The sequence below is a fragment of the Puntigrus tetrazona genome, chromosome 12, assembly GCF_018831695.1.
Source record: "Puntigrus tetrazona isolate hp1 chromosome 12, ASM1883169v1, whole genome shotgun sequence".
Taxonomy (NCBI): Eukaryota; Metazoa; Chordata; class Actinopteri; order Cypriniformes; family Cyprinidae; genus Puntigrus; species Puntigrus tetrazona.
The window spans coordinates 12,532,335-12,556,555 of NC_056710.1; the positions used below are offsets into that span (position 1 = coordinate 12,532,335).

A 24,221-nucleotide genomic window follows, 5' to 3' on the forward strand; every position below is an offset into this window, starting at 1 on the left:
ATGAAATGTTCTAAGTGCTCCAGGCTGTTTGTTTCAGACCTCTATGAGCTCAACAATCCGGCCTGTTCCATGACGACACCTTGTTTGTTGCTCTAAATTTGTTTTTGTGCTCGCTCATTAAACTCCCTGCATAAGCAATGGAACAGTGCTAAGTCATCTAATCTCTTGACTCAACAGGGTAAAGATACGAGATAATTGCCAATAAGTTTTAATATGCACCAGTGGCTACTGTACCCATTAACAACTATAATCAAAATGATGCCCCAGAAAGGTTTTATTTTTCTGAGATGGATGTTGAGATCCTTTGTGATGTCTGTAACAACTCAAACAGAGTGTTCATATATTACACAAACCTAACCACCCACAATAGTCTCTTTAAATTTGTGCAATACCTTTATCTGGCCTCCAACTTTGATGTAGGTGTATACTGTGGGGTCTCTCTGAATGTGCAGGGACCGCAGCTGAGCATCTGGAGCTCCTTTCACCAGCTGAAAAATACATTTAAAAACACTTTTGACTTTCCCCGCAGAATAATTTCTCCTGTGTTGATATGGAGAAGCATGTAAATTATAGTCTTGATAATAATGGTTTGCAGAGCATTAGAAAGCAGATTGTTCTGATGTTTTGCACATGTTTTGAAGCAATAGGACAATATTTTGTGGGAGCAATAAAAGTGAGAGATGATTAGGCTTTGAAGGATCTGACAGAGGAGTCATAAACACAGGTTTGGTGGGATTTATCTGGTGTCTGGAATGGCTGGCAAAACAAAAAACGGCTTTTTAATGTCTGCGGTGAGTCTTTCACTCACCTGGTAAAAAGAGTGGAAACTTCTCTCTCCTTCCTGCTGAAAAATGACTCGGGACTGAGGAAGAAATTTATAAAGGTGTTAAGCTTTTCAGCTAAAGATCAGATGAATTTATAATAAACATAAATATTTCACAGCTTGTATGAATATTTCACATATTATATAAACAAGCAAAACAAAAGTGAGTGGTGAATGCCCAAGCAAACTGCTCTGTATCACTGCCAGGGTGTTGCTTATTTTAATAATTCAAAAGAGTATTAAACTTATTGTTAACAAATCAAAATTTTAAGACAATTTGTAACAATACTGAACAAAATGAGAAATATTACTATTGCAATATTTCATCGTAAAAAATGAAAAATCTAACATTTTATGAAATTGCAGCCATTGTAATTTAATAACTGCACTAAGCCAAATTGTGGTTTCAGTTTAATTTTGATAATCATGCAGTCGCATCCGAGTTGCTTTATTTTTCTCCTCTTTACCTTCTCAAGAAGGTAGTTGTTGATATGGCCGCCAATGGGGTCTCCCTTAAAATCGAAGTTGATATCCATATACTTTCCGAACCGACTGGAGTTATCGTTGCGGTTGGTCTTGGCATTCCCAAAAGCCTCCAGGACGCAGTTGGACTTCAGCAGCATGTTTTTTACCCTGTATAAACAGACAATCCTTTCATTTCTATTGCATTTATTAGCCACTTGTGCATCAGTTCGCTACTACAACTAAACGAGTGTCAGTTTTAATTTAAAGAACTGATGGATCTGATTGCTTCTGACATTTGGTATTAGAGTATATACACAAATCTGTCTCAATGAAGACTTTACGAGCAAGTATACATGGTTATATCTGGCTATTTTAGTGTATATAGTATCAGCATGTGGTATCCCAGCATGGCGGTTAAGAGTGTTTCAGTGGATGATTTATGAGGCCTGCTGCACGGGTCAGACCACAGAATGCTCAGCATCGGTTCTCCTGCTGAAAAGCCATGCATGACCTACACTGCACATTAGATGAAGCTGCCCCGCTCAGCTGAAGTGGTCCTAACCCTACTGTTACAAACTTGTCAGGCATTAAGCTGGACACTTTCCTCCATTTTGTGACCTAAATCCCCACAGCGTCCTGTAAAATTCCACATTGGTTCAAACTTTTAGCACGCTGTTTCTTTACGTAACCCAACAGCAAAATCATTTTTAATTATCTTTCAATGGTATATTGAAATTATATTTATAGATATAACGAGGCAAATTCAAAGTATTATTAAGTGTAACCTGGTTAACCTGGTTGGAAATCACTACAGACAAAAACTCCAATCAGTGCTGAATGCCCCTGTGCTCTGGCATAATTTTAGATGTACTTCCTGGAAAATATTTTCCACTCATCAATGCCCAGTTTCCAAAGAGCATTTAGAAAGCAGAGAAAATAAACCATATCTTCTGGGTGCAATAACACTGATATGAGATAAGCACAAAGAGCTATTCAACTGACACTTTTATTGCTATTATTATTACTGCATAGTTAAGACAAAAGAATAAAGGTCTATGTAGCATGTTGCACAAGAGCAATACATGAAGATCTTTATGATTAAACGTAACTTGCCCTATATATTCCTATACTGGGTGTTTTATTTCTCAAGCTACATAGTTCAAGAGAGATAAAGCAAAAAGCATAGTAGAGTTTCCTATCATTTATTTATCAAGCTCGACTTGGAGCCGTCATATTTCAATTAGCGTGACCCAGCACTATTTTAATCTCTGCCCTACATTTCACTTCTATCTCTCCTCATGAGGAAATGTATTATTCATTCACTCACTCACTACCATGAGAAATTTCACTTTGAAAATTGTGCTTTCTCGTAGTTGTAACTAAGCAGCGATTCATGTGATTATGAACAGTTTCTACATAAACAGAATAAAATACTGAACTGCTCGGTGGTTGTTGATTATAACCACTATAACAAGGAGGCATGCTATGCAGCATGATGTTAATATGACTCATCACTGCAGCATCGAGGAGAGCGGAACAGAAAGGCTTTTTGTTGTACGTACCTCTCCACCTCTGCTCTTTGGCTGGGATTGGTGATAGCAGCAATATATTGCATAATATATTTACTAGCCTCCGTTTTTCCAGCTCCGCTCTCCCCTGCAAAAGAAACAAACAATGACTCATCCTTGCATATATGTATATAATACGATTTAAAATGAAACAAAGTAACTAATTATAGCCAGTACAATCTACAATGGAATTTAAAAATGCTTTTTTACGTTTTTAAATAAATATTTATTTTTCTAATTGTATTTTTTTCTTATAGTAATACTACTAATAAAACTAACAAACCAATATGAGCAAAAATGATAACAGCTTTAACTGTACATTACAGCTTCTACTAAGCATGGATGTATTAAATTGATTATACTGATTAAAAGTGGCAGGAATTAAATCTGTAATGTCACTAAAGGCTTCTATTTTAAATAAATGCTTCTCTTTTGAACTTCACATAAATCAGAGAATACGTTTTCACAAAAAAAAAAAAAAAAAGAAAAGTTTCCTGAGCACCATATCAGAATGATTTCTGAAGAATCATGACAAACTGAAGACTATAATAACGGCTAATGAAAATTCAGATTTTGAACAGGTAGAGTTTATTAAATAAACAAATGCAGCTTTGGTCAACATAAGAAACTTCTTTTAAAAAAAAATAAAACAAATCTCACTAACCACACATTTTTTCACAGTAGTGTAATTATATAAAAATTATAACCATAACATGAAATTATTAATATCATAAGTATCAAATGTATGTTTTACATTCCCCTGGGACTAAGAGCAAGTCTAGGGAAAAGAATCTTCGGTAGAATCCTAAACTATTTATCTTATTAGTATTATACAACCACACAGAGGCACTCGTGGAATTTACTGGTTAAACAAAGCCACAAAATTATCTTCTGGCTGTATTTAACCTCACCCTAAAAAAATAAACATGTTCCTCTGTTTGCCACGAGGTGGCACCACATATACCAAATATTTTTGCAGTGTAGTCACCACCTGTGGTCACTCACTGGATAATAATCAATGTTTTCTTATAGAGGCAACATCTGAGTGGTCACCAGATTATTTCCCTTGAGCTACACGCCCCACCTCAGAACAGTTCCACAGCATCCCAGACGGAAAACAAACACTGTCTCAAAGAGAGATTATTGTAGAAATTGTGAAACAACCATATTGTCATTAATCTTTTTCACACAATGGGCATGTCTAGAGAAAACAATTTGCTCATGCACTGAACTCTATTGTGAGCTCCTGCTCAAGCAGTCCTCTGTGACTGGGAAACCACAGACCACGTCAGTGCTGAGCTATTCTCATCTGACCACAGACCTAATCACATCATTCCCAGTCATACTGCTGCCCCTCAAGGAGAAAGCTTGTATTCCAGTAAGTCTGTTATTTAATCGAATTGAAGGAAGACAACAGGCTGTTTTTAATATTATTTGAGGATGAAGTAATGCATTTTTCTCCTAAAAATGTAATGTGGCTGTTTCACAGATTCACCCTTCAGCTCAATGGCGAGTTACATCACATTCAGACATAGTCTACCTGAGATAACAATGCAGGTGTCTTTGTTCCTTCTCTTCATGGCTTTGTACGCAGCGTCGGCAATGGCGAAAAGATGCGGCGGTCGCTCATACAACTCTCTGCCTTTGTACTGTTCGATGGTGTCCCGTCCGTAAATGTTCATGGCACGGTAAGGGTTAACCGACACCACCACTTCTCCGATGTAGCTGTAGATGCGGCCTTTTTCGAACCTGCAGCAGAAAGACAAGCACATCTTTGATTCGCTGTATTCACGTTCATGCATATTACGTAATATTTATTTAACCATTCATTCTTACAGCTCTGTTTGGTTTGCGGTCAGTGTGGCTTGTATAATCATATTTCAGAGCTTTATGTAAAGAAAGGGCGGCTTAATGAGTTATCTGTGTCAGGAATCAAAAGCAAATAACAAGCGCGGGATAGTCAAGGTCGTTTCATGAGCTGCATAATCTGTTTGCACAATATAAAAATCCTGCTGAAAGGACCATTGTCATTTTACAGGCTTGATAGTCCTAAACCAGCATAGCAAAGTGGTTGACTAGTCTTTCAGATAAACCATTGACTACTACATCTCCATACCCAACTCCTTGGTTGATGTTCACCCTGCTTTGAAAAAGCTAGCTGTTCGGAGCTCCATCCTGAGGGGAACCTCACTTCCTTGTTCTTCCGAGCAGACCTGGGTCAAGCCTAGAATAAGGCATCCTTTCTTCTCAACCTGTGGGTTTGCCAAGCCTCCCTCAGCTCCATCCTGCCCCAGTCAGTGTACTTAGAAGTTTGAGGCATGACCTCATAGTCTCATACTGAACTATATTATTGTGCAGTACTGAAGCTCTGAATGGATCTTGGTCTTTTTATTGTCAGGATTCCATTTAATTAATTAGATTTAAACATGTAGTACAGTTAGACTCAGTAGCATTAAGAACTGCTACAGTCCTCGGGGAGTACCTTACTTACGCCCCACAGAGCAGAAATGTACCATACAACAACATTCACATAAACAAGTCACAGAGACAGGCCTCAGTTCCCTCAGGTCTGTTCACAAAATACATCTGGGATTCACAGAATCAGCAGCGATACTTTAAACCAGAAGGAATCGCTATGGACACAATGTGAAGTGTCTTTAAAATGGATTTGATCAGAGTCTAGTGTGCACTCAAACAAATATGTAACATTTTACAAATAAATAATCTTTTTAACCTTCTATTCAGAGAATCCTGACAAAACATGTATAATGGTTTCCACAAAAATTGTATGCAATATTGCTTCTTGAGCACCAGCGTATGAGAATTATTTCTGAATAATCATATGACACTGAAGACTGGAGAAATGCTTGCTGAAAATGTATCTTTTTTTATATTTACATTACATTTTAAAATAATATGAAATAGTACTAATATTTCACCCAGTATTACTATTTTATTACTGCTATATTACTGTTTTTTTTACCACATTTTGATTACATATAGTTTTGGTAAAAAGACACTTGTAATTACTTTAAACTAACAATTAAGTCATCTCACACAAAAATACAACTTTTGCCACTTTCACGTGTTTTTAAAACCAGTATGGCTTTGTTAATTCTCTGGAACACATTGAGGAGAATGGTCAAACTACTTTTTCCATGCAACAAAAAAATGTTTCCGTATGTTACTTAATTTAAAACTAATAAAAATTATAAATAATGAATTCCAACTAAATATGTTTTGAAAAAGCTCACAAGATAGCAAAAAGATTTTATGGCATTTTATTTATGTATTTATATATGTTTTACAACCCATGGGCAACATTCATTACAGGAAAAAGAACGATCTCTTTTTTTGAAAAACACAATACAAGTTTGAAACAACAAGAAAGTCAGAAAATTTGATTTGTGAATGAACTCTTCTATCAAGTAAATGTAACAGAAGTTTTAGCTCAGTCAAACAGACTCAGCATAGTATGTGTGCTGCTATATATCAGATGTGATGTCAAGGAATGAATGGCAAGCAGGGTGGCATGGTAGTGATGCTTGTGCCTTTGGTGGCAACAGCCTGTCAGGCCAGCCCTGGAGCAGCCTGTATGAAAAGGCTCTTTTGTGCCAGCCAATGGAGTAGGATGCTGTGGTGTACCCGTACCATTGTTCTTCTGTCAATGTGAGGTCTGTGTGTAAGGAGCACAGGCCAGGCCTCCACACCCCGACACAGCAGGCTGGCTCTACTCACCCACATCAGCCCTCAGGGAGCACAACGTCAACTAATGGCAGTCACAGAGGAATCATTTGGACAAATAACTGTATTATCTATTTTTAAGTAAAATATGTCATTTCTCAACAGATACAGAATTTAAAAGATTGAAAGACAACATCATACACTTTAAAACCTATTAAACCCTATTAAAACAACACTAAAGCAGACATGATTTTGCTTTTCAAAAGCATTTTCAATACTCAATGGATCTTTCTGAGAAATAGGAGTTCTGCAAGTTATAGAATGTTTTCATAATACAATTAACTTTTTTATAATCTGTAAAGATCAAGGATTTTTTTTTCCACATTACATGAGTTATCAAAGGCAAGTGACCTTGAATGTAATGTCTGAATGAATGAATGAAGTCATTAAACGATACACTCTCAATTAAAAGATGGCATTTGTAGATTTTTTTTTTGCTTGTTTGTTTTTGAAATAAGTCTGTCAATGGAAAAGTCCCTTCTGTTACTTTCCCAGTTAAAAGCATTCTTGCTAAATAAAAAAAAAGCTAATGCATTTTACCGTATTTGTAAACATGGGAAATATAATTCTATGCCCACTCATGGCATGCTTCTTGTCCTTGTCCTAACACAACTCCGTACTAATTCTTTATTCACTAGTCAATACGTGCCCTCATAAAAAGTGCCATTTCAGCATAAACATTGTTATGTATTGTAATTTGCGTGAACAGGACATGTGATGTCTCAGTCTGTCAGTAAGCCCTCTATCAAAGACATAGCCAAAACATATTGTTGTGATCGCTTTCATTAATATTACAACGCACGTCACACACCACTGAATCCACCATCTGTCTTCTCATCACAACTCGGCCATACAGAAATCCACTGTGATTCTCAGAACCTGTCAGCAAATCTTCCTGATTCCATCTCGTTTCACTTTCAACTAACTCTTAACCTTTTAAGTTTGCCCCAGTCCCAGAGGACAGCTGCCCACAGAAATCTATTGTTGCGTGTAACAGAATCCCAGCATGTCGTGGGGTGTGTGTGGGAAAACACAGAATCGTCATCTCCCATCTGCCTCTGTGATCAGATTATCAACATCTGATAAGAACCCACACTGAATCTGCTCTTTCAGTAAACTAGAAGCAGCCACACGGCTCTAACTTCACCATATTTACCAAATATATCAGATTTCCCCTAAAAAAAAGTGTGTTGAAAATGGGAAAAAGTGATTTGTGGATTAACTTTGAATCAGTTTGATGAAAATCCCTGAATGGGCAGGTCAACGCAAAGAGACGAATATGAATGGCTTTGAAAGAGAAGAGCATTAAGGTGGGATCCAGGACTTTTAGAGCTTTTCCTGGGAGTGAGCAGAGAGATCTAAGAAGGGGAGTAGTGGCTGAGGCTCGGTCATCCCTTCTTTCCCAGAAAACCTAGGGAGGTGTTGCTGCTGCGTGAAGATTAAGGATGTGTATCAGACAGCAAAAGTCCACTTCCTCTAACAGCTGGATCTACTCCACAGGCTGAAGCGTCACCTTTATTGTCCAGTAATTTGTTTTTATGTCAACCCCTAGCATTGTTAGTGTTTAGAGGAATAAATTAGAATCAATGAAGGAATATTTCACTCAAAAATAATAATTCTGTCATCATTCATTCAGCCTAATCTTGTATAACTTACTTTCCTCCTTGGCACGTGAAAGAAGTATTTTTTTGGTTTTTGCCAATTCAATGAACGTCAATGATGGCAAATGTTGTTTCGCACCCCAATGAATTTTGTAATATGGACACAAAAAAAAGTAAAGAAAGGAATTCATAGAAGAATGATAAGAGCGTGAGCAGACGATAACAACAATTTCTGGGCCAACTATTCCTTTAATCGCTCCATACCTCTTAAATACTTATTCAAGCAAGAGTTTGCCGTCAGAGCTACACCCTTCACCACATAAAGACCAACCTTTAAAACACTAGGGTAATCTCAAGTCCCAGACAATAAGAGCTTGACACCAATTTTAGAAAGCGATCACTTGCCAGGCTGAGGATAACTACTGGTTTCAGGCTTGTTTGGGTGGGTCTCTTGAGGTTATTTGCTTGTGGTTGACCGGGGTGGGGTGTAGCCTATAAATTCCCTCGGACTAGTTGCGAGTAAAAAGTGAGAGGAGTGAAAATTAACTGAACTGGACAGCAGCACAGGACACATAAAACAGAAACAGAGGATTAGAGACAAAGAGATGGAGTAAAATACAAAGACGAAATAGAAATGTCAACACGCAAGGCCTGCACACTAAAGCACTGACTTATTGTAAGATGGTCCAACTCCTAGATAGCAAATCAAAAAGCCTGTATATTCACAACTCCAGCAATGAAAGGATAATCTGTCTCTGATCCCTGCTTATCCCTGCATACAATTTACCACCAAGCAATCAGTGTTACTCAGTGTACAGCTTAACACGGAGCATGTAGGGTATGACCTGATAGAGAATTGTCCTCAGGACCATGTATCATTCAGAGACAGTTCAGAGTGGAAGAATTTTCTTTAGGATAAAAAAAAAGATACAATTATTTCAAAATATACTGAGAAAAAATACAGAGCAATAAAATCAAAGCACAATAATTTGAGGAGAGTTTGATGAGATATGCTGGACATCAATTACGTTATTTTGGGTATTAATATTAAGAATTAATAATATATATTATTTTTTAGACTTGGTATTAAGTGTTGTTCTTAAAGACATCAAGAGAGAATAAGATGGCATCAAAAGTAATTTAAATGCATATAAAAATGATAATGCAATATGTAATAATCAATATATCATTAATTCTATGAGACAGCTGTCGTTCTTCTGGACTGTTAATGTAATCTGGGAAGCTTCACGTCACTCCTGCCGCTACAAATCATCTCCCATATTTGAATTGAGTTTCTGTGCAACTTGTACTTTTGTTAACACCAGCTGCTTCTGTACTGATGACAATCCTTTAAAACTTAACACACACATCCATCAACAGCAAAAAAAAAACAAAAAAACATTTATCTGGAAAGCTCATCATGCCCACTCAATTTGAGTCTTGTCAAGCTAACCTCCTTCACAAACATACTACTGTGCGTAAAGCCTGAATGGGGAAAATGTGTCCCACTTGGCAACACTTCAAGTCATGTCTTAAAACGTGCAGCGTTCATGCTAACTTTCATTAGTTTTGCACTGACTACTCAGGAAATGAGAGCCAGGTGTAAATGTCAGAGCGCGCCAACATGCTGAAGTTTTTGTTATTTTGGCCCACTCCCTTCATTGTCTCCCTGAGATCACAGGCACTTTTTGTTCTCCCGTCACGATGAGGGAAAGAAAATGAGGGAAAAAGGAGGCGTGTTTTGACGATTGCGTTTCAGAGGTCAACGGTAAAGTGACTAGACATGGCCTAGAGCCAATCTCTATCTCATCTGAGCTTTTAGCACATGGTTCTGATCCCACTATGATGTCACTGAGCAGTAGCGGATGAGATGACGGCCAACCCGAGAAGAAAAAAAAGCAGACAAAAAGACACGACCGGCCAAATGGAGTCAGACATTACTCAGCAAGCTATTTCAAGAAGTCCTCTCCATCAGGGTAAAAAAGAGGGCAGGGATGGAAAGTACAAAAACAGACATAAGACGAAAAAGAGAGAAAGTACAGTTAATGAGGTAATTGGCTAAAAACTAAAGGAAAGGGAGAAGCAGAGTGGAAATTAGTGTGAATGTTACTGACACCTGGCTGTAACACGCTTCCACAGACACAGCAGGAGAGACCTGCTTCAAAATGTGTTGAACCGCTAGAGAAAAATGGCACATCCATCATTGTGTCCCATCTAAATGTTATTAGCTAGAACAGATTACATATAATCTCGTTAATGTTCCTATGTAATGCAATCAAACCACATCATCGGTTGGAGAGAGGAAATGGGTCTCCAGCTGTTGTGAATACACAGCTTGGGAATTATTTAGGAGCCACTTATGTGCGTAAGAAAGACCGCACTAATAAAAATGGGCCTATGGATGTTGCCTGTTGTAAACATAAGAGAGAAAGGGGTTATGAAGAGGGTGAAGGGTCAGTCAAAACGTAAATATATCAAGATGTAAAATATATCAAGGCTATAAACAGTGGATGTGAGTGAAAGAGCTCCTCTAACATGTTTAGTGGTATCAGTGACCGCCAGCCAAGGCACACAGTCCACAAATGAGACGTCTGTGGAGCCTGAAGCTTATTCTGGGGGAAAAAAGGCCAAAAAAGCAACAGCCTTGTTTATGTAAGGCCGGTGATATGTTTCAGATTACAGGGGGTTGTATGGAAATTCTTGAGGGCAGACAGGCCCTTTTCTTTGCTGGAGAGAGAGAAAATCAGGCTGTTTTTTGAAGCCATCAAGCTTTTGAGGTCTTTTGAGGGGCATATCTGAACCTTTGATAGTGAATGGGTGCGGTTGGAATTATAGTTTGATTTATTACAAATACACAGCTTTTCATTTCACAAGACAAGGACTGGATTTCTTTTTGATTACTGTGATGTTTTTATCAGCCGTTTGGACTCTCCATTCTGATGGCACCCATTCACTGCAGAGGAGCCACTGGTGAGCAAGTGATTTCATGCTAAATTTCTCAAAATCTGTTCTAAGAAAGATACAGAACGAAAGCCAGAGGGCGAGTTTTCAGCACATTTTCATTTTTCGTATCTTAGGAAATAACAAGGTTCAGTACAGAAATGGTTAGAAGTTAGTTAGTTAGTTAGTTAGTTCGAATCTGAGATGTTATTCTAAGCAAAAGAGGAAACAATTCTCCAAAACAACAGGGACAGAGCTGAACCCTAAAGTAAATAGCCAAAGTAAATAGGACCAAAATAAAACAAAACAAGTAGTTCCAAAAATACCAGAAAAAGAGGGATGAATCGATTTTTGCTAATTTGACATATTACAACCTAATTCTGGCAAACGGGATATTTGCCAGATACTATTCAAGTACACAGAAGCTGTAGTTGCATAAATGTATCAATACAATTTTTAGAAGAAAAGGTACAAAATCCTAACTTCTGGGAGTACTGTCTGTGTTTTTATTAATAAAAAAAGATGTGACCACACAAGAATCCATAGCTGCAAGCAAGCATGAAACTCAAAGCAGGACAAGATGTACCATGCATTTGGTCAAGACCTATTATAGAATCACAGGACAAATCCTTTGGGCTCGTAACATTTAGATGGAAAGTATTTTTCCAGTAGCGTTCTTCCCTCATCTCTCACACAGTGGACCTTTAAAATAAGCAGTGCTGGTCAAAGTGCCTAAATATAACCATAAAAAGATTTACCAAATGTATCATTCGTCCTTAGAGGCCAAATCGTATTTGCGCTGCTCCATCTATCCTAAAATAAAACCTTCAGCCTTGTTTCTGGCTCTTGTGTAGTGCACCTGAGCTCTGAGAGGACTTTGATCCCTATGCAGTTCGCTGTGCACGATGGGAATCGGGTTGCCATGTGTCACAGCTGGACTCCACGTGGCCCTGCTGTTAAGGCAACAAGTGAGCTTTTATACTGTTGATATGGGAGAGGCTTAGGCTTATTCGGCCAACAGCTTCAGAGAACTGAATCCTTGAGATATAACACCACTATTACAAGTGGTGTCTTTGTGATCCTCCCCATGAGGACTTATAAAAAGTTAATTTTATTCAAAGACAAATAGAGGAGGCCAGAATTCATTTTCTTGACAGAGTTTATATTTGTCTCCAGTTTGTATAGGCTATTTGTCCAGTAGTACTGTAGATACAGGGAAAAAAACAAGCATATGGGCTCAATTTACACAATTTCCTGTAGTGCTCTTTAAAGCTAACCTTAGACGTACGGTTATCATCTAGCTGATTTTGCACAACAAAGACCCTGATAAAACGCTATGAGGAAATGGCACAGATTTACAGCCTTCTGCTCTAAAAATTTCCCTCATTCCACTCTATGACCACATAACATAGCACGTCAATTTTTAAGCAATCATCTGCATTAGATGTGCAATTATTCTCAGAAAAAAGTAGAAAAATAGACCCCTGTGACTACAAACCTGAAAAACAGATGACTAGCAAGATATATTACAACTGCGGTACAGTGGTTTTGCTTCAAGATGCAGATTTTACATTTTACATCTAGTGAGAAAAGGTTACAATAAAGTCCTTAATATTAAATATGAAATATCACCATGACATTCACAGCAATGTGCAAAATTATTAACACGCTGATTTAGCAAGAAGTGTATTGTTATAAGTGGGACCACTTAAGAAAGAAACAAATACCTGAATATTGTCATTTTGCCAAGTGAGAGATATATACATACTGTACACACCATACTCAAAAATTTTGGGGTCAGTAATATTTTAATACTTTCGTTTCAGAAAGATGAACTAAACTGGTCAAAACTGACAGTGAATATTTCTATTTACATTCTTTTATACTTTCTATTCATCAGAGAATTTTGAAACTTTGTGGTTTTCACAAAAAATGCAGCACAACTGATTTTTTTCATTTTACCTTTTTTGCTCATAATGTGACTTCTTTCAAAGACGAACACAAACGTTTAAACAAAACATTAGGGTGTGTTCTCATCTCTTTCAAATGTATAAGCCTAATATATCCTGCCACCTGAAATATGCATAATCATATGGTTAGCTGCATTTTATTATTTGCATTCAGCATTGTTTCTCTCCCTGCTCTCTGTGACCAGCACAATGCACAAGTTGAGATCCACTGCAAGATGCAATAATAAACATTCAATCGATCGGCCCTTTTTCTTCTGTTTATCACTTTTAGAAGACCCAACAGGATCAAGCCCATTACGCTAGCTGCTAGTGGCCTAAAGATCTGTGTTGGTCAAAGGTTACATCTCTAGTACAGGAAAATGTCAATAGGAAGAGCAGTGAGGTCTCATTTGTTGCCAGTATCCTCTTCCCGAGCCCATTCTTCCTATCAATTCCAGCCACTACACAAGAGTCAAAGGTTAAACTCGTCGACATCAAGACTATCAAGGAAAGATTTAACTATACAGTACATAAAGTATATAGTACCATATATATAGTTTGAACTATGAAAATTACTAGTTTGCAGAAGACTTTTTTTAGACTTGACTTTCATATGAATGACACATGAAAGCTGGAAGGCTGGGCCGAGGCATGCTGATTATCAGCTTTTTCATCTGCAGTATCAGAGCCAGTGTCTGGAAGAATCTGGAACATGGTCTCGGGCAGCACTTGTAATTGTTTTTGGAAATGTGCAGAGGATTGCCAAAAAAGCCTCCAAGATCCTAGGGGCAGACAAAACAACACTGCCATATAAAGTCAAGCCAGAATGCCCACGCAAACTCTTGGTCAAAAAAAAATTACGTTGTGTAAACATAGTCATGGGCAGAGTTCAAATCACGCTACAATGTACAGTATGTGTCAGCGGTCCTTGTTTAACTTTGACACCTTACTGTAAAGAGCTTAAACCCTCACATCTAAACAAGCTTGCTTTAAATCTCTCAGTTAAACCTTCTGTCAAATTGCATTTCATTTTTTTATATTTAGGAGCTTCTTTGGCAGAGCGAACCGACGCTGACAGTAAACACAGCTTATTTTACTTTGCCACCGCACGTGGCCTTCAAAAGGCATCATATAAAAAAGTGATTTCCAGCTCAACAGCACTCTTCTTTATCACTCCAGAGGGCACGGGATGTGATCTGGCATCACATAGCTGCTGCTCTTCCAGCTGAAGCCCCAGACACAGATGTGGAGAGTGAAGAAGCAGGAAGCTGGCCTGGTCACACCCTCTGCAAATAACAAACTGCACACGCCATCTCCCAGCCAGGGAGAAAATCAGGCCATGTCTGAGAGGTGGGAAAAACAGACACCCTGTGCTTTTTGAGACACTGGAACCAGTAAGCATCTCCCGTAAAATTTGAAAAAATTCAAACAAAGTTTGAAAAATGACCTATATACAGATAGTTGTTGAAAGGTTTTGGGAGATCAGATAGCTTTGAAAAGTTTTGGATGATTTTTTTTTTTTTTAATAAATGAATGTTATTCAGCAAGGCTGCGTTAAAATGATAATAAAAAAAGTGATAAAAATAAAAAATGGTATTATGGCTTCAAAAATAAACATTAAAAGGCATTTTTCAACATCAATTATAATACAAAACATTTCCTAAGCATGCATCAAATCAGCATATAAAGATGATTTCTGAAAGATAATGTCATGTGACACTAAGAAGTGAAGCTTCCAGCTATCACAGGAATAAATTATATTTTTAAATATATAATAGAAAACACTAATATTTTTCAATGTTACTCTTTTTACAAAATTGCTACTTTAGCGCAAGGCCTGAAAATATGAAATAATCATTCTGACTCAAACTTCTGAACAGTAGTGTATAAAAGGGATAAACTATCAAAGATAAGAAAGGCTTTTTTTTTATAAAAAATTAAGTCCTAATCCTGGCTTTTAGGCTAAGTCCGGCCTATGAAACTGGGCCTATGACCGACTATAAATTCATTAGCATTATTCATACATTTGAAATCATTATTATTTATAGTTTATTGTCTCCCTCAGTTAACTGGAAACGTGACCTGTAATACACATAATTTATTGTCCTTGTGAGACATTGTATATAGGTAACTGGTGGAGTACCACTACAGAGAAGCATAAAATTGATTTTATGGCATTGTAATATTAACCATAAACTAAACGTTCTGAATTCTCAAACCGCATTCACCTTTATCTTATCAGAGCCATCGAGTCATTTATTTACAGTGTGCTGATGAGGAAATGCGATCCACGTTGCCAAAAACATAAAACACAATAGAAGGATATCCACTGCTAAGTTGTTTGAACAATAAGGCCAATCAGAAGGGAGTGTAACCATGGTCAACACACACCTCTGAGCCTGTCATACAGCACTCTGGCTCAGCAGGTGCAGCCAGTCGAAGCCACAATAGACAGCAAACACAACAATGTCATGAATTCCTTTAATGTTGACATGAGATGTGTAATTCATTGTTCCCTTGACCTGAAAAACCTAAGGCTAGTTTACTTCAGATGTACTAATATATGAGTCAATTACTAGGCCTTACGTTTCATTCAAGATCTTTTGCAAGATGTTTTGAATAACTCCACCATCTGACCACAGATCTAGCTAATTTATTATACAATGACGATGATTCAGATATGTAGCCTATTATTAGTTTCTAGCTCACAGTATGAGTTCAGAAACATAATCGCTACGTAACTAGTTGCAACACTAACTTGCATCACCTACTGATATGAGTGTGTGCGCGGATAGATAGATAGTGAAGTGAAGAAGATTTTTTTTCTTATTGTGCTTAACATAATTCAAATTCGACTTTAAAACACAGAATCAAGAACCATTATGATACCTGTCCCGCACCGAAGCCAACTGCAAGAGCGATCGCGGTAGGTGAATTATCTTACCTGAGTTTGAGGTTGGCCATAAACTCTTCCAGAGACACATTGTCCAGAAGAACAAAGTCCGCCTTGCCGAACTCCAAACTTTCGTGTTCTGCCATATTAACGCGTCAGTAAATAAAAAAAATGCAAAAACGTAAAGCTAACTGTCGACTGTCCTACGAATACACAAGTCACTTCGACAACAGCAAACAGCAGGGATAATGCATCTCCGTGAATTTGTTTACATTTGCCTAGCGCATTATTCGGCGGCTTTTTTCATGTTAATAGTAAAGAAATATTGACGCGCGCATCGCTCGTTAACTTTGGAGTTGTTGTAGTCTTCTCAAAGATTGAAACGCCTAAAGCTGCACACTCCTCGGTCGCCTGAAAACTTCCCACAACTTTACGAGGCTCCCGGTGTTTGAGTGATAGTCCGCTACATCGAGCGTCGCGGCTCTCATCCCTTTTTCCACGAGCTCCACTCGTCTCGCCTAAACACGCCGCGGCTTCGGTATCCTGCCAGTCTCTAGCAAGCCCCTCCCACCGAGGGCGCGAGCCAACGCTTACCTCTAAACATCAATGATAAACTAAGTAGAGGTGAGTACGTTTCGCTGTGGCGAGCAGTCTAAATATCTACTTAAACCTAGACACGTTTTTGTAACTAGTAGCATACACTTGCAACAATCGAATTCAAGTCTAAGTAGTCAGAAGTGAATAGTTCGCTTAACAACGAAAATGTGAACTTCTTAACCGTAATACACAAAGTAACTCTTTTTTTTTTTTGAATGGTGCTTGCCAGTAAAGAATAAGCACTGTAATAATATGTAGCATCTAAATGAATTACACATTTGGAAATTTACAAGTGAAAAAAAAGAGTAACTGGGCGGCTAATTCATCATTTAAAACATACATCACATAGCATAGACTAAGAAAGAAGCAAACGTTAACATCATCATATCGGTCATTTGAAGAGGATGGTCATATTTGAATTGAGCATAGTTGGCATTCTTTTAGGACTACTATTAGTCATCATCACCGAGTATCTGAATATCCCTGGAATGTCCGGCTGTCCTTTGACCATATAAGGAAATGGATACACTCGCATTTGAGTGAACTGTATACGGCAGTGCGGCAAAATGTTTAAATTAATTACAACAAATCGGAATAATAGAACCACCCAAAGCCAAATGTGCAGTTAAGCACGGGGGTTGAAACTTGTTTAAAACATTAATAAAACACATTTACCGGTATCTTACATGATTCTGGCCTGGCACGTGCTGTCAACGTGTCTGTAGTGACCTCGAGACACTAGAAGGTGTGTAAGTTTAATGAGAACTGAAGATGGCTTCAGGTTGCTCTGTTCAGCCGTCTGCGGCCAAGAAGAGACATCCTTCCTGATTAAACACAATGGGATGACTCTACTGCCCCCACATGTGTCTCTAGGAGATTGGGACAATATTATTCCTAAACGTTACATAATACATAATTACCATAGTTTACCATATATATATATATACTAAAAATGTTTATATAATTACAAATTTTACATATATACAAAACAAAATGATTTATGGCAATTTTATAGATAAAAGAAAGGAAACAAATATTGTTTTCTTTTATACTATTATTATTGTTATTAGTAAAATGTGTATACATATACATAATAAAGACAAAAGGTTGGTTAGTCTAAAATTTTTATGTCAAAGTAATTTTTATAGAAAAAAGCACTTAGAAAAATGTTACGGGTACTTGCATTTGAAATAAATCTTTCAGGAAGAAACATTTAAAAATAGTTATGAATAAACAGAGAGAATAAACAGAACTAGCAGAACATTTTTTACCATTGTATGTTTTATGCAAGTCAATCCGATTAGTTAGTACTATTAAATTGGCCTCTAACTGAATTTTGCCTCAGATGACTTTTACATTCTCTTAGATTTTTCTCACCATAAGCAATGAACCCCCAAAAACGATGGTATTGGACGAATTATTGGCCCAAGAGCGGCCACGGTTATGGGTCACATAAACCGTAGCGCCCTTGCGCAGAGTCGTCATGTACGTAGACAGACTCCCAACCGAGCTGGAGCCCTGAATATTGCTATGGGACACAGCCACCCAGTAATTATTCACAACCAGCCATAGATCAGTTGCCCCACTGCCCCCAGTCTGTGTGGAGAAGAAGAACTGATAAACGCCAGAAACCGGAGCTCTGAATATCCCGGTGCGAGTGCTGAAAGCCCTTCCTTGATTCACATACACTTTCCTGTACATAATCCTGTTCACTTTTCCTGAGATGCTGGCCGGGTAGGTGACAAAAAAATGGACTTTTGCTTTCACTAAAGACCACAAGGAAAGAAAATGCTGCATTATTTTCCTTAAAAGGCAGACCATTGTAATAATACGAAATACATTTTCACAGTGTGATTGGTGATGATAAGAATCGACTCACCTCTTCTCTTGTTTTTCTTACACATCCAGGTGATTTTGTCTCTGCTGATGCAAGACTCCGATTTTTTGCACGTTCCACAGACAAGCGTGTTAATATCTGAAAGGATGGTGTACAGTCAATAGCTCATACATAAATAGCCTACCTCTAATTTGACTGAAAATCCACGTGCATCTTATTTTACCTGTACAATATGCCATATGGCAAGCTACGGGTTTGACAAACTTGTAGACGTAGTAGTTTCCCCTACACGCTTTCACTTGAATGGGAGAAGATTTGAACAAACAGCAGTTGTTTTTCCAGTTTCCACACACTTTGCGGGTGACCACCCCGTCTCGTATCCGGGGATGACGGCCGGCGAGCCAGAGCGGAGCGTGAGTGCCACACATTTCTTTCTTCACGCACTTCTCGGGCATCTGGATGGGTTTCCCACGGTAGAAGAGGCGGTACCAGCCCTTCCACTGGACACGACGGTCACAAGCAACATTCTTGGTGGTGTAGTTTGTGGCTCTCCAGGCTTGGTCCAGCGCGGTATAATGATTGCAGGGGTCAGAGGATTCGTCACTGTCATCCACACCAGAGCCTTCATCTTCATCTCCATCCTGGGTGAGGGTATACAGCAAATGACTGTTGCCTGTCAAAGACAGAAATGAATAGCCCTCTTTTTTCTTTTTTAGATATGGACTGGATAGTATGAATGAATTAGCTTTGTCCAAAAAAAAAAAAAAAAAAAAAAAATATATATATATATATATATATATATATATATATATATATATATATATATATATATATATATATATATATATATACACACACTTTTTCAATCTTTCAGTTATTGAACTTATTTTTAAATTAATTAATAGCATTTTATAATTTTACAATTTTTCCATTAATATTAATTAATTTTAATAATAAACATTTTTATTATCATTAAATACATTTAAAGCATACAGGAATTTGTGTACCTGTTTGTAGTGATGTCAAATTCATTTCCACGTCTGTATCAATAGGCTTTTGTGAACAGTGTGGTAATGCCTGCAACAAAACAATCATAATGTTTTTGAAAATAATAATAATAATAATTTGCTTCACAATAGGAAAGAATTATTTAATCTTTATTATTATTTTTTAAATCTTTAATTATCTGTAATTATTCATCTTACCTGGCTCAAGGCTTCTTGCTTTTGTTTCATTACTGCTTGTTCGTGTTTCAAACTTTCCATCTCCTAAATAAATACAGAGAACAATGTACGATGCTCATAACATTTTCTCGTTAGAAACTAAAATGTTAAACATTTTTAAATTCACCACTACCTTATACATGACAGCAAGTTGCTCCTGCAAAGGCTGGTCAGCAATATTCCAAGCTCTGAATATATACTGAAAAACAGTGCAATGCAATATTGTGAAATAACAGTCTAGTATATTTGTACAACTGCAGTTATAATGTAAGAATCTTTTCGAAATCTTGGTCTCATTTGTTTAGAAACATTATTATATTCACCAAATCAATGCTTACTGAAATATCTCTGTTCGCAGAGTCAGCTGCGCAGACAACCAGCACGGTAAGCACTTGAACCCATAAGAAAAGCATCTAAAGGCCAGAGCAAAAATCTGCGTTAGACTTTATATTGTTAATTTTATGTAAATAATAATAATAATGTATGTAATAAGTATGTATTTTTAATAAAGAAATTGGATTTACTATTTGGCCAATAATGAAAAAGGCAAATCCAGTCATTTTCTTTTTTTTTAGAAATTATGAACATTTTAAGCTTACCTTTTCACAAAGAGCAGATCTCTATGCGTTATGCAAGTCAACTATATAGAATAGAGTTTATATACTGCACTAGATCATGGGTGGACACTACTGCCATGCAAAAGGAAGTTGCTGGTTTGACTTTCACACCAATATTCTCTTACATGAGACTGGTGACACTCTTCACAAATAAGGTGCTAACATGTACATGAAAAATAGCCGTAATAAGCAGTTTTTAAACTCATGAGGTTGGCAAAAAAACAATTGGCGCAAAATTGCATTTGTATATGCGCTGGCAAGACGCTACTGAAGCTGCGCGAGTCAAACTGGAATGCCAAAAATAAAAGCAAACAAAAAGGAGACAATGAGTTAAAATATCAAGGTCAAGGCTAGATCAGTATTTTGCATTAAACTGTGTTTTCTTTTGTTAATTAGCATTTTTTGATGGACCAGGTTTTAGTTATGAGTTAGCAGTGGGCATTACTAGCTCTCACATTGCAGTTTAACAAGCTATTTGACAGTTAGAATTATGCTTTTGCAAGTATCATTCGAAAACCACGTGTCAAGACAATGGTTAGAGCAAAAAAAGACTATTAATGCCTCATCAGCAAAACAGTGACAAGCACTCCTTTTTTGCACAAACGCACGTTATGTTAAAATAGTATCCTTAATAACACTTTAAATCTATTATGCTTTGCTGTCTAATGTTCATAAATAAATATTAGATTCCTGTGAGATTACTTTCACATTTAAAAACAATGAAAAGCGGGGTTTGATATTACCAGCAAGGAGAAATAAGCCCAGTGAGGAAGATTTAAAGTGTAATAATACAGCATAAATGATAGTGAGCAGGAAATAGCTTCGTGGAAAATATGCACAGTGAATCAAATATGAGCTTGCTTTGACTGATAGAAATGAGTCTTAGTGTCTCTGGGGGCAGGGTGCACTAATATCTTAAAATAATAATAAGTATCTGCAACACCAAAAGCCAACACTAGGTGGTGACCTCTAACTTATTAAAAACAATGGGGGTTTCTAAAATATGATCCTGGTAGCATAATAGCATAATATATTAAAAATATTCTGGTGATGTATCTAATTGTAGAATGATCGAAAACCAGTGAACAATTGCATTATTGTCTTGCTGTTGTCTTTGTATCTGTTTGTGTTTTTGCAAAATGATATATAAAACAAACATGCCAATTTAATTGTAGGAATAAAATCTAATTTTAAGAGTAAAATGGGAGTGATGGGTTTTACTTGTGGCTCATTAAGTGAACCACTCGGAAAAATAGAATCCACTCAGATAGCAGTTACACAAACTATAAGATACAAAAGCTAAATGGTATTTCTGTATTTTTTTACACATAAATGTTACATATTAGCATCTTAAAATTACATATTAGAGGCTGAAGCGTTCTTTAATGTTAATATGTACTGAAAGCATAGCACCGTAGTGACGGTTTTGCAAGCTTTATTTTGAGAGCGTAAAGTTCTTTTGAATAAACAGCATCCGCTGTTATCTCTCCTAGGCATATTAATGTAATAGAGTCAACAGAACGTTGCTTTTCTCATTCCTTAACTGTAAAAACCATGCCAAACATCGTCTGGTTATGCATTAAAGCTTTTGGCAGTAACCTCAACTCTCACTGTCAACAGAGCAATGAGCAGTCGATTGTGTGATTAGATAAGACCAGGCCAGTCGGTACAATAGTCCACCCAGGAAAACAATGTTCATGTTTTGATGTGAAGCACAGGCCTCAGCCTTTTTACATAAGCAAGATACATCAGTAAACGGCCCTGGGGAATGACAGGCATGCCAGAATGAGAACAGCCGCCTGGACAAACCGATTACGGCCTGTTGTGAACTGTGATATGTTTGCATACATTACTCACCCCTACCCCACCCGACGACCCCCTCCCATCTCCACTCACCCGCAGAAAAACACGTACACTACATGCTTTATGACCTGCTTTGTGGGCTGTACCTTTCCTTTGGCGGTTCTTGGAATTGCATACGGTTGCTCATTGCTGTTCTCGCACGTCTCTGTGGATTCTAGCACACGAGGGTTGGGTCTTCAACAGCTGCTTAACAGGGTGCTCTGTGAAGGGAAGCCGTCTGTTTCTTTTGAATGTTTAGATACGCATGTACACTCATGTGCACAAAACTACAATTAAACGAAAGGTAATATTTTAAAATAGATTATGTTAGAGCACAAAAAAACTCTCTTTATTTGATCGCCTTTATGTTGTTCCGAAGCAGTATGAAAACCGAGTCATGTTTGAGGCATTTTTCTAAATATCTTCTTTTTGGTGGAAAGAAAGTAATGTACTGTAGGCTTAGAAAGACATGAGGGTGAGTAAAGGCCTGTTCACAACAAGAAAAGAAAACTACGTTGGCACCCAATAGACAATAGCTTCTGTTTATTGCATTTAAAATTTTTGCACGTTATATTAAATTCTGTGTACTCTGACTGGCAGGTTTTATTGTTCATCAGCTGGGAAGAACAATATCTTTCCTCTGTTTCGTTATTGTTGTAGCTTTAGTGTTGACAGAATTCTGATGAAACTATGAGATAGTCAGGCCATAATAAAATAACCATCATAAACAATCATCAAAAGTATATGAGACGAAATTCATCAAAAGTCAAAATTCATTATTATGACATAAAAGGTGTCAATTGTTAGATAAAATGCCATTATTTGGACATAAAAAGATTGTAAGATCTTTGAAGAATTGTCATTAAAAGAAACTGAAATTTTAAAATGTAATTAAATGAAATATTAGGAAAATAGGAAAAAATGCGAAAAAGTTAAACATTTTTACTTGTCATAATTATGTGTTTTTTTTAATGGTGATTTATCAAAATAATGTGTGTGTGAAATACTATGAGGTTACTATCCCAGTGATAATCTTTTTTTATCCTTATTTCTGAAAATAATATTTTATTTTATTTACAAAAAAAAATTGAACAAATAAATTATGAGCAGGAGTTGTCTATGATTGCTCAAAAATGTCAAAATAATTAGATAACGGAAAGGTTATCACATTGATTTAATGTTTATCTAGGCCTGAAACTTTTCAGAGACTTCAGGACGTAAACAAGCTTTCGATCTAACCTTACATGGAGTGCCACATAGCATGTGCTTTATGGTATGTGATATATTGTAAGAGGAGTACTTGTTTATCAAGCAGTTCTTGAGAAGGTTAATCTATCAAGAACACAGCGGACAAAAACGATTCTGGTGTTACTTTCACATTCAGCTGACCTTTATTCACTGCAGGACAGATTTGCTAAGTTCATTGTTTTGTCCAGGTCTGTTGTTCCATTCATGCCTCTCAATGTTGCACAATGACCTCACTTTTCATGTAACCTCCGACTGTAAGTGGTGTGTTGTTTACTATAAAATGTAACCTTTGCCTTACTGGGCTACGACCAATGTGTAGAATCTCCACACCTGTCAATCATATTTGTTCTCTCTACAATTCAGCCTCACTCTAAAAAAATAAATAATAATTCCTTTGAAAATCCTCGGGTCATCCAACATATAGATTCCACGTCTTCATTGGGATAGATTTAAAGATATTTAGCATCACTTGCCCCTCAGTGGATCCTCTGCAGTGAATGGGTGCCATCGGAATGAGAATCCAAACAGCACACAGAAACATCATGATGGATAAGTCGAATGAAAAATATCCATTATTAAGGAGGAATAAAGAAACAAATCCATTATTAAGGAGATTTTACTTTAAATCATCCTTTTTGGCCAAAGTACAAGTTCATAACCTATAATAAAGTTTCTTCAGTTGAAAAAAGTCCATCCCCAGTTCATTAAAATCCAACAAAATATTTATTTAGAAATGTTTTGGACTGTTTTCACTTGTAAAATGTGCTTGATCTGTGCATATTTCTCGCCTGATTCACCCACAAAAACTTTAGCTTTCTGCTTCACAAGATGTTAAGTGCTGGACTGAAATCATGTTAATTACTTGTGGATTGTA

At 37.1% G+C, this 24,221-nt stretch overlaps 2 protein-coding genes across 2 annotated transcripts in view; both read right to left on the reverse strand.

The window, feature by feature from the left end:
• myo1d (myosin 1D) overlaps positions 1–16,595 on the reverse strand; it is a 60,161-nt gene extending 43,566 nt beyond the window's left edge. The window contains exons 1-6 of the mRNA XM_043254206.1: positions 16,035–16,595; positions 4,397–4,605; positions 2,851–2,944; positions 1,291–1,456; positions 809–862; positions 393–488 (exon numbers count right to left, since the gene is read on the reverse strand). Of these exons, the coding sequence (XP_043110141.1) occupies positions 393–488; positions 809–862; positions 1,291–1,456; positions 2,851–2,944; positions 4,397–4,605; positions 16,035–16,129 (714 nt within the window). The 5' untranslated portion in view covers positions 16,130–16,595. The remainder of the gene's footprint in view (positions 1–392; positions 489–808; positions 863–1,290; positions 1,457–2,850; positions 2,945–4,396; positions 4,606–16,034) is intronic.
• A 726-nt stretch (positions 16,596–17,321) lies between these two features.
• On the reverse strand, positions 17,322–20,381 carry LOC122355678. Its single transcript, XM_043254207.1, has 8 exons — positions 20,240–20,381; positions 19,979–20,053; positions 19,774–19,839; positions 19,623–19,685; positions 19,425–19,494; positions 18,641–19,090; positions 18,460–18,555; positions 17,322–18,346 (listed from the first exon to the last, which is right to left on the reverse strand). The coding sequence occupies exons 2-8, from the start codon at positions 20,051–20,053 to the stop codon at positions 17,943–17,945; spliced, it is 1,224 nt and encodes a 407-aa protein (XP_043110142.1). The 5' UTR covers positions 20,240–20,381; the 3' UTR covers positions 17,322–17,942.
• Positions 20,382–24,221: the final 3,840 nt, after the last annotated feature.